Source organism: Phytophthora cinnamomi (genome assembly GCF_018691715.1).
Source record: "Phytophthora cinnamomi strain GKB4 chromosome Unknown Contig113, whole genome shotgun sequence".
NCBI lineage: Eukaryota > Oomycota > Peronosporomycetes > Peronosporales > Peronosporaceae > Phytophthora > Phytophthora cinnamomi.
Window position 1 is genome coordinate 1,347 of NW_027151046.1, and position 10,702 is coordinate 12,048.

The window sequence follows — 10,702 nt, forward strand, 5'->3', positions numbered from 1 at the left end:
GTGGTAACGTGCTGTATTTGAGCTCGTCATCGTCGGCGGACGTTGTGTCCAGTCAAGATGTGGCGCAGCTGGAAGCTGTCCACGTCCTGTTTCTCGAAAGGCTTCAAAAACTCACACAGATCTTTGATATCCGACAACAAGAGCAAAATGTGGCCACTACGGCGCCAAGCGGTGGGCGAAGACGCAGTAGCATCGGTGTTCATCGCGACGGATCTCTTCATTTGATCGACGAGGCCAAAGCGCAGGAGACGATGGTGAACGAGACGTGGAAAGTCTTTCGTCAATTGTTCGTGGTTTGTCAAGCTGCGCGCCATTGCGCAGCTCGGAGATGGTGCGTTACCGGATAAGTGGGAACGCTTTAGCGTGTAGCCGAGGGGAATGACAGTCAATCGAAAATAAAGAGCACTCTTTGCATACGGCAACGTTGCCGATCAGTAATATTGGTGTTTAGGAGGCTGCGAGCACCTCGATCCATTTTCATTGTCATGGCTGCGCAACCAGCCTCGCCCACGCGGAAGCGAGCTGTTCGTGCATTGCCAACAACATCAGGTGGTTTGCTGTCTAGCGAACAACCCAACGTGTTCCAACAACGCTATCGATAGTGCGCGGTCGCATGGGAGTAAAACCAACAATGGCACAACATCTACGGCCTGTCCTGCTGACAACGAGTGGTCTTTGCTCGTGCCACTGACGATAAAACTCCAGCAGGTGCTGTAGCTCATCGGGGGGCGAATACCTTGCTGCGTAGTGGAAGCACGACTCTCCAGTCACTGTGCGCAAGCTCAAAGCTTGACCCTGGTCATCCAAAGTGCGGAGTCGCTCTGCTACTTCCGGTCTCGACTTCAACATTGCCCGATGCATGGCTGTCTCACCGTTGGCGCTCTGATACCCCACCTCGACGTACGCTTCATCCAGCAGAAACGCCACGACCGATAACGCTCCTTGGTCGATGGCACTTACCAGGTCGGAGCCGGAGAGTCTTCGCCACCATCCATCGGAACGAGATGGTGGTGGTTGATAATGACTTGAAGCATATTCACGTCTTCCTTACGTATCATAAGCTGGAGTGGAGTCACGCCATCCTTGTCTGGGAGATTGATCTGCGCTCTGTTCTCCATGAGCAGGTCTCCCACTTGCAAACTCGGACCTTGGATGCAATGGTACAACGGTGACTTCCCTTCCTGTCCTCCACAAAGTAGCATCAGCGATTTCACCGCGGCAACAGAGCATGCATATATTACGTACGTCATCCTACGCGTCAATGTCAGCCCCATTCTCGTGGAGCAATCTGGCGACCTCATAAACGTCGTCCGTGGTTGCATGGTGCAGAGCCTCGGTGACATTGCTTGTTTGGGTCAGCGCCAAAGCGCAGAAGCAGCTGGATGCGTCGAATTGTAGATTGAAGTCGCTCGGTATCCTCTTGCTGACACTGACGGGAAATGCCGAGTCCAGATCAAATCAACCGTTATCTTGTCAGTGGGTCTTAGTAATATGTACAACCAAGCCACGCACATCGGAGATGAGGTTGCGCGGAACAACCATGCGGTCCCGGAACACACACCGTGTTGCCTGCAGGTTATGGTACATGATGACAAGCATGATCGGGGTCATGCCAGTGGTGTCTTTGGTGTCAGGATCTTGGCCCTCTTCGAGCAGGTACTCGATCATCACGCAACGCTGAGGCTCCGATAGTACCCAGGCGAAAGCCATCCCAGCTATCGACGCTGAGCGTTCGTGAGTTCATCCCCGAGTCCTCGGCCGCATTCTAGCAAGCAAGCGTTCAGACTTAGTCTAAGCAATAGGCGTACGCATGTGGAGTCTACCTACTCGATCTAGATGAAGCTACTCGGGGTGAGCTGACCGCAGCTCCTTCATTTGGTCGATGTTATTGGCCATTGCCGTCTCCAGCTACGCCCGCTCCACGTTAACTACGCTCTCAGGTGCAATTCTCTCATATTGTCTTCCCTGGCGAGCCATGAGTAAACGCCCTTTGCGATAAGCTACGGGGTGAACGGCGCTTTTAGAAATGCTGACGGGGCAACAAGAATGAGGAGCTCGCCTACTAAATGGGAACTGTCTTCTTGTTTTCTTTTAGAGTGTTAAGAGTGCACTAAAACGCGAGGAAATACGTCCCGTCAGACATCCAAGGAAATACAATGTAGCCATTTGAAAGATGTTGCCATTTCTTTATCTGACACGTTCTCTGAATGAGATAGAGCCTCGGCCCGAACCAATTGGATGCCACTTATGGAGGTGTGACTGTAGAGGGGCTCAATTAACCCTACGAGTCGGACGGCTACGACGCGACACTCTTTTGTTCTGTTCGCTAAAATTAGCCAACGATCCTGTTTCGCGTACTATTTTGTCATTTTCGGTTTCGTATGAGTCCTGTTGTCTTTTTCCGTCGTCCGCTGTACTTTCTTTTTCTTTAAAAAGAACTTTTTGCAAAAAAAAAACGATTTTATAATCCGCCAAAACGTACGTTTTGACGTATTCTGATTTACACAATTGTCCCACCAATTCAGCGTGGTCCACTTCCAACCGGCTTCACCTGATCAATGCATGCGTCCTCAATAGACAGACCAGCCATGGTGGCGAACGCGGAGCTGACAACGCGGCAGGGCGACGACGAGCGTCTGGCGGAGGACGCGGAGCCCTCGGGCAAGTACAGCACGTCTCCCAGCGCGCGCGGACGCTGCTGCGTGCGCTACGGCCGCACGCGCGTGCTGTGCTCGCTGTCCAGAGCCTACGGCCCCTTCCCGGGCACGTGCCACGTCGGGCCGCACTGGGGCTGCATGCTGGTGACGTACTGCCTGGCGGTGGCGCCGGCCTTCCTCTTCTTCGCGCGCGACCTGCTGGCGGGGCTCCGGGTGGCGCTGCTGGTGTCCATCTGCCTCACCACGGCGGCCTTTACCATGGTGGCGTGCAGCGACCCGGGCGTGGTCTTCGAGGACCTGGAGGCGTCCACGCAGCTGCAGGGGGACGTCGAGCGGGGCGTCATCTGCGGTGGGTGCGCTGCTGTAGAGGGGAGGGAGTATGGAGTATTTAGTAGGCTGAGGGGCTGATACGCGTGTGTGCGCCTGCGTGTGCAGCGCAATGCGAGGTGCGGCGGCCGCTGAACGCGTCGCACTGCTCCGACTGCGGCGTGTGCGTGAGAGAGGTGAGGTGCTGGGCGTTGCGTTGCACGGTGGACGCCTTAGCTGATGGGAGTGCTGCGTGTGTTGTGTGTTGTGTGCTGTAGCTGGACCACCATTGTCCGTGGACGGGCAAGTGCGTGGGCAAGCGCACGATCAAGTGGTTCTACGTGTTCCTCACCTTGATCTCGCTGCACTGCATGCTCATCGCCGCGGTCTGCCTCGTCACATTCGTGGCTCGATGAAGAGCGCAAAACTGAAGCTATGCGTGCCTGTCGCTCGGATGAGTTACCGCTAGTTTGTGCTGGTGGCGATCAAGAGGATACTTGACGGTACCAGCCACAACGAGCGTACTGCAGCAAAGCTGTGTTGCATACGACACAGGTTACATGTACAATGATTTCACTGTTGACCAACTCTACGTGTATTTGTTGCTCGCACTAGCGAAACAAAAAGTTAAAAAAGTATGAAGGGGACTAGGCTCAGACAGACCGCTCTACAGCTCGTCCTTCTCGGCCTTCTCCTCCTTGGCCTCCTCCTCCTTAGCCTCCTCCTTGGTCTCCTTCGCCTCCTCGGCGGCGTCCTCCTTGGACTCCTCCTTGGCCTCCTCCTCGTCCTCGTCGGCGTCTTCCTCATCGGAGTCCTCCTTCTCCTCGGCCTCCTTGGCCTTGGCCTCGGCCTCCTTCTGGGCCTTCTCCTCGTCCTGGATCTGCTTCTTCTTGGCAACCATGGCATCCGTCTTGGCGAGCACGGCCTCCTCGTGGGCGTTGAACTCCTCCTCGCTGTCCGTGACCAGGATGTCGTCGAACAGCGTGCCGCTCTTGACCTGCCACAGCTCGAAGCCGATGGCGCCCACGTTCTTGGCGACGTTGTACATGGCGTCGTCCTCGAAGTAGTCCGGGTTCTCGATGAGCGGGTGCTCCCACTCGCCCTTGTAGTCCGGGTTGTCGATCATCTTGGGCTTCCAGTCGCCCTTGAACTCGGGGTTCTCGATCATGGCGGGCTCCCACTCGCCGTCGTCCTCGTCGTCCCAGTCCTCGGGCTTCTCGGCCTCCGGGTCGGGGATGGTCTTGGGGATGTCGTCGTAGCCCTCGGGCTTCTTGTCCTCCGGGTCCGGGACCTGCTTGGCGTCCACCCAGTCCTTGGGCTTGGACTGGTTGGGGTCCTTGATCTGCTTCTCGGGCTGGAAGGGCCAGCTCTTGGCGAGCTCGCCCTCCTTGATGCTCTTGCCGTCCATCCTCACCTCGTACGTGTTGTCGTGCTTGAGCACGAACGAGTACAGGTGCGCGTCCGTGTCCGACTCGGCGCGGATCGTGTCCTGGTGGTCCATGTTCACGGCGTCCTCGCCGGGGCGCGCGTAGTTGAGGATGGCGTGCGTCTTCTTGGTGCTGCCGCAGATGTCCGGGCCGAACATGACGGCGTAGGGCGACTCGCCGCCGAAGTTGGCCTGGTCCACGTCCGCGGGCAGCAGCTTGATGTAGGCGCCGCCGCAGTCCAGCTTCTGCTCGTGCTGCACCAGGTACGACAGGTACAGGTCCTTGCCCTTGTTGTCCAGCGGCTTGGCGAACTTGGCCGACAGCGCGTAGAAGCGCGCGTCCTCGCTCGTCTTGATGGCCTGGTCGCCCTCCGCCGTGTAGAACTTGCCCGTCACCTGCTCGAACTTGCCCACCTCGGCCGCGGGCTTCCACGTCGAGGCCACCCAGCGGCTCTCCCAGTCGGCGTCGTCGAAGGTCTCGCGGAAGATCGTCTCGGCCTGCGCCACGGTCGCGGCCACAGCGGCCAGCGCCACCACCAGCTTGGTCAGCATCTTGAGTTGTTGAGTTGCGGGAAGAGTGTTGGTCGGAGGAGAGGGAGGCTCGTGCTTGAAGCAGCGCAAATTCTCGAATGGCACAAGCGGATTGGATCGCAGGTTGAGGTCGGATCGCCACGTGGAGGGCGGGCTCCCGGGTAAGTGCGAGCTGACGTACGAGGCCACGTGGACGTCGGACAGTGGGGGTCTGGCGGAAAGCGTCTGTTTGCGAGAATGCGAATTGGCAGGTGAATGGGGTTATGATAGGGGTTTGGTATGCACGGAGGCTGTGAAGATATGAAGTTTGGAAGGTGGAAGGCGCAAGAGGGTGGACACTGTACTTGTCGAAATACACAAGTTGTACACAAAGGCAACTTGCACGCGTCCGGCAGGCGAATGTGCCTGCCGTAAATGCCTTCGCCCCACTGAAATGACTGCCGCGCAATAGTTGATGGGTGAATACACTGGTCCGCCCTTCAGTGCGTCGAGTGTGTCGAGTGCAAGTGCGTATCTACACTACGGATTCGACAGTCGCTGCGGCGCGGTAATGCGCATCCGTCCTTGAACCACTGCACGACAGATTCCGCCAAGTCGCACGTGTACGAAACTCTAGGACGACGTAGACGTCGCGGCGTTGACCTGTAGGTAGCTTGGTCCGCGCGTGTTGGTGCTCCCTGTCATCATATACGCCCAGCTATACATGTAGTTTTCGTCTCCACCTCGCAATCGGTCCGGGGCCCGCCGTTCGCCGACTCCTTCGTGGTCAAAGCGAAGTACGGGACACCGTCTGGTTAACGGTCCGATAGGCTTACCGCATGATCGTAGCACAACACCGCGATGCCACGTAGATCGGCAAACCACGAGTTTCGGCACGGATTCTAGAACGCGAATTTTGGAACCAGCAGGAATTGGCCGTTTACTTTGGTCGGTAGTTCGAATTTGCCCCTGTTCGCCTACTGAGCGTCGCAAACAGCGTATTGCAGGTTGCAGCTCTACCTACAAGGGTTTAGTCGCCGCTTTCTTGACCAAGCGTGAGCGCCGAGTCATAAGCGAGGTGTTACGTCGTTTGAAGGTGCATGCAGGAAGACTTTTCGTGTAGCGGTAGATTTTTTTTAATTGATGAATAATACATTGCTGTCACTTAGGCTATCTAACGACTACTAAAACGACCGGCCCCTCAGATGTCAAACCCGTCACGAGGTAGACATTAATGCCTACATACGACTGTACGGACAGAGTATATAATGTGAAGATAGCTGCGGTTTGAGCCGACCCTGTGCTCATATGAGAGCGGAAGCCCTGTTGCTGCCACGCTGAGCAAAGCCCGATATTTGGTGCGATCACTACAGTATGGTTAGCGACATTAAAAGACGGCCTTGAGTGGTTCGTTGTCGATATACGCACCTGTACTCCAGAACGTGTGTCACTGAAGTTTAAAGAGTGATGATCAAACGATCGATGGTTTCGCTACCGTTATACTGGTGTCCTAACACCTGCTGCCTTTTCGCAAAGGTTATCTGCATTTTGCAGATGAGCTAACGTCCGTTTCCAGGCAATTGCAGTACTCATGGGTGGCAGTGGTTTGCGTCTTTCAAAAACGGGTGAAGAGATAACCGAAAGACCCGTGCAGTTCACGCTGTGGCCATTAACGCTATCACTTCCCAACTTCCACTTTTGAGACAACGTCAACTTTCCCCTCAATTTAAGTGATGACTCTGATCAAGCCTGTTGCAGCCGTGCTCCTTGCCAGCGTTAAAGTGGGAGGATCCTTATCAGCAGAAGCCCCGACCTCCACGCACTATGGTGCCAGCGACTCGCTGCACGAGACTCGCGCCATCACGTACTCCGATTCTGATGACCATGACAAATTGCGCCATCACCCAACGATCACGCAGCCCCCAGTCGACTACGTTTGTTATATCAACGGTGATCGAATTCAGGGTACGAATGGAGTTCGCTATGTACCTGGCGTCTATGGGACTTTCGGTGCAATCACCTATCAGGCATGTTGCGAGCTCTGTTTCAACGACCGCAACTGCAAAGCCTTCAACTTCGAATCCACAAGATTGACTTCAACGTGCGAGCTGTTTAACGGAGCGAATTTTTGGTCGTCGGACTCCAATTTGGTGATAAATGAAGGTTGGACAGCAACGTTCATGGGAACCGACCAAAAGTGAATTAGGAGACAGCGGCCAGGAACTATCCTGCAGAAACAGCTTACGTTGCAATAAAGATTACCATAGGACTGCCACACAAGCCATTGTGCTAGTTCTTGGCCCGTGCTAACCCAGTGCTCACTCCATTCCATATTATTCGCTCTGCGAGGCAGTACCGTTCACAACCTGGCGCGAAGATCGGGAGGTACCGGGATCGACCCCCGCCGAGTGCGGGACTTTCCACGGAGACCGGCGATAGGCAATATCTTGGACGAGCAGCCACTCTGTGAAGTGGTCCGCCCTGCCAACCCGCACCCCGGTGTGGGATAGTTGGGTGGGCTGGAGGCCCCAAGTGCCTAAAATGCTCCATAGTGTAATGAGGGGTATCGGAACCCAGTCCTGAAATGGGTCGGATAACCATAGGCATCCCCATCAGAGCAAGCCTCAAGCCTGGTGTGTGGGTTCCAGTGGCATAAATCTCTACGAGGCAGTACCCACCGACCAAGAAGTTGATTGGATTGTCAAAGGTGCCTGGTCTGGTCTCCTTGAACGCCGTACTCAATGCCAACCACGCCCTCGGCGATCATCTCGCCTGCGTTGCGGCCATGGTATGTATGCCAAGCAGCTTGTCCGTCTTCTTCTCGGCAAGCACCTGGCCTCGGCCACTATGCGGGCACGGCTGTTGGCCATCATGGAGAACTTGCCGACGTTGCACTCAATGCCCTTGGCCTTGAGCTCCTCCCCACCGAAGCGAACCCCGGGAACGTGTAGATGACGTCGGGGATGGCGCCGTAATTGACGTGACCTTGCTTGTCGGCAATGTTCTCCACGCAGGCAACGCCCTCCTCCTCGGCCTTGTGCGCCACCTTAATCACGTCGCCGGTGGCGAAGATGCCGGGCACCCGCGTGCGGAAGACATCGTCCACATCGACGCGGCCGAGCTTGTCGGCGTGGATGCTCATCTGCTCCAGGCCCAGGCCGGCCGTGTAGGCGCGACGGCACGTAGCCACAAGAACGGTGTCGGACTCAATCGTGGAGGCATCGCCGCCCTGGGAGGGCTCCGTGGTGAGCTTCACAACGTCGCCATTGACCTCCGAGTCCGTGACCTTGGTGCCGAACTGGAACTCGAGGCCCTGCTTCTTCAATAGTTCGAGTAAACCGGAACTCCCTCCTGCTTGGTGACCTCCACGTCGGGTCTATGGACTTTGGTTGCCGCACAAGCTCACCACCTCAGAGCAGAGCCAACTCTTGATCGCGTTCAGCACCAACATACTTAGTACGCAGCTAACTCATCCGAGCGACAGGCACGCATAGCTTCAGTTTTGCGCTCTTCATCGAGCCACGAATGTGACGAGGCAGACCGCGGCGATGAGCATGCAGTGCAGCGAGATCAAGGTGAGGAACACGTAGAACCACTTGATCGTGCGCTTGCCCACGCACTTGCCCGTCCACGGACAATGGTGGTCCAGCTACAGCACACAACACACAACACACGCAGCACTCCCATCAGCTAAGGCGTCCACCGTGCAACGCAACGCCCAGCACCTCACCTCTCTCACGCACACGCCGCAGTCGGAGCAGTGCGACGCGTTCAGCGGCCGCCGCACCTCGCATTGCGCTGCACACGCAGGCGCACACACGCGTATCAGCCCCTCAGCCTAGTAAATACTCCATACTCCCTCCCCTCTACAGCAGCGCACCCACCGCAGATGACGCCCCGCTCGACGTCCCCCTGCAGCCGCGTGGACGCCTCCAGGTCCTCGAAGACCACGCCCGGGTCGCTGCACGCCACCATGGTAAAGGCCGCCGTGGTGAGGCAGATGGACACCAGCAGCGCCACCCGGAGCCCCGCCAGCAGGTCGCGCGCGAAGAAGAGGAAGGCCGGCCCCACCGCCAGGCAGTACGTCACCAGCATGCAGCCCCAGTGCGGCCCGACGTGGCACGTGCTCGGGAAGGGGCCGTAGGCTCTGGACAGCGAGCACAGCACGCGCGTGCGGCCGTAGCGCACGCAGCAGCGCCCGCGCGCGCTGGGAGACGTGCTGTACTTGCCCGAGGGCTCCGCGTCCTCCGCCAGACGCTCGTCGTCGCCCTGCCGCGTTGTCAGCTCCGCGTTCGCCACCATGGCTGGTCTGTCTATTGAGGACGCATGCATTGATCAGGTGAAGCCGGTTGGAAGTGGACCACGCCGAATTGGTGTGAGAATTGTGTAAATAAGAATACGTCAAAACGTACGTTTTGACGGATTATAAAATCGTTTTTTTTTTTTCAAGAAAAAGCAAGTACAGCGGAAAAAGCTGTTGCCAAATCCCATACAAAAACGAAAACGACAACATAGCACGCGAACCGTGACTGTAGAATAGTATTCAGCGAACAGAACTTCAAAGCGTGATACGTATCTTCTACTTCGTCGTCAAGTTCCTGGACGAGAAGCTGGCGGAGTTGTTATTCTTTGATACAGCCCGTATTGTTAAAGGGTGATGCGTGCGCGTGACTTCACACTTGGCGCGCCATTGTGTGTGCGTGCGTGTGTGTGTGCGCGTGTGCGCGGCTTTGTGGCGGCGTCCAATGCTCAAGATGAGACGCGCAGGCTGCGTGTGCATGAGGACGAGCGCGTGGAAGCGCGTCTGGATGTTCAAGCTGCGTGGATGCGTGTGCGGGTGCATAGTATTTGCATATGTAGGAGTAGGGTGTCCATGACTTTGCACAAGTCTGTATTGCTTGGTGGGTTAGTATCGGTTCTTTGACTCGAAGGTCGTGGGTTCGATTCCCACAGATGTTTGCTTTTCTTTTTGCCAACAAGAGAGCATAGCAAGCAGGCTAGAAACTAAAACTCAATCACTCAATCTCACTTTTGGTTTTGCAATCTCGGCCCGAAGCCGTCTTTAAGTGTTTCAAGCTCTACAGCTCGTAGTCCAACTTCCTTTTGGTTATGAGCCCAAGTACCGACACCAAGTTCAAAGTCGAGCCTTTCGACGGCTCGAACTACTCGCTGTGGAGCTACAAGATGAAGATGTACCTGATGTCCAAAGGATTGTGGGATGCGGTCAGCGGAGAAGCCGGGGTGGCCTCGGCGAAGGAGCAGCAAGCGCACGCGGCGATTGTGCTCAACCTCAACGACTCGCAGTTGATGCACGTGGTGACGTCCAAGACTGCGAAGGAAGCGTGGGACACATTGAAAACGTTCCACAAGACTCAAGACATGGCGAACCGACTGTGGCTCAAGGAGAAGTTCTCGGCGTTCAAGTTTACAGCATCCTCCGTCAGCAATCACGTAATGGAGTTAGAGAAGCTCGTGATGGATATGAAGAACGCGGGATGTGAGCCGAGTGAAGAAGACGTCTGCGCGACGATGTTGCGGAGTCTACCATCGAGCTACGAGAGCCTGGTTCAAGCATTTCGCATGTCAGTGAGCAATTTCAAGCTTGCAGACCTCGTGAGCAAGCTGATTGCGGAAGAAGTGCGTCAAAAGGACTCGACGCGCGTCGAAGAGGCGACCGCGCTTCTTGCCGGTAAGGGCAATGGAAAGAAGCAACAGAAGAAGAAGAACACACGCGGGGGACGCAAAAAGGGATTCTCCGGAGCGTGTTTCAACTGTGGCAAGATGGGCCACTACGCGAGGGATT

The 10,702-nt window shown here is 56.2% G+C and overlaps 3 protein-coding genes across 3 annotated transcripts, besides 2 other annotated features; 1 reads left to right on the plus strand and 2 right to left on the minus strand.

Moving 5' to 3' along the window:
• Positions 1-1,147: 1,147 nt before the first annotated feature.
• Positions 1,148-1,181: a sequence feature (Short protein (IUM83_19975, KAG6579955.1) was converted to a misc_feature.).
• Positions 1,182-1,245: 64 nt separating this feature from the next.
• Positions 1,246-1,250: a sequence feature (Short protein (IUM83_19975, KAG6579955.1) was converted to a misc_feature.).
• Positions 1,251-2,588: 1,338 nt separating this feature from the next.
• On the plus strand, positions 2,589-3,379 carry IUM83_19976 (uncharacterized protein; the record flags this gene model as incomplete). Its single annotated transcript, XM_067945045.1, has 3 exons — positions 2,589-3,006; positions 3,093-3,160; positions 3,242-3,379. The coding sequence occupies 3 exons, from the start codon at positions 2,589-2,591 to the stop codon at positions 3,377-3,379; spliced, it is 624 nt and encodes a 207-aa protein (XP_067781879.1).
• A 251-nt stretch (positions 3,380-3,630) lies between these two features.
• Positions 3,631-8,224, minus strand: IUM83_19977 (Calreticulin precursor; the record flags this gene model as incomplete). Its single annotated transcript, XM_067945046.1, has 2 exons — positions 3,631-5,145; positions 7,826-8,224. The coding sequence occupies 2 exons, from the start codon at positions 8,222-8,224 to the stop codon at positions 3,631-3,633; spliced, it is 1,914 nt and encodes a 637-aa protein (XP_067781881.1).
• Positions 8,225-8,410: 186 nt separating this feature from the next.
• IUM83_19978 (uncharacterized protein) lies at positions 8,411-9,201 on the minus strand (the record flags this gene model as incomplete). Its single annotated transcript, XM_067945047.1, has 3 exons — positions 8,411-8,548; positions 8,630-8,697; positions 8,784-9,201. 3 exons carry the CDS (start codon positions 9,199-9,201, stop codon positions 8,411-8,413), a joined length of 624 nt encoding a protein of 207 aa, XP_067781880.1.
• Positions 9,202-10,702: the final 1,501 nt, after the last annotated feature.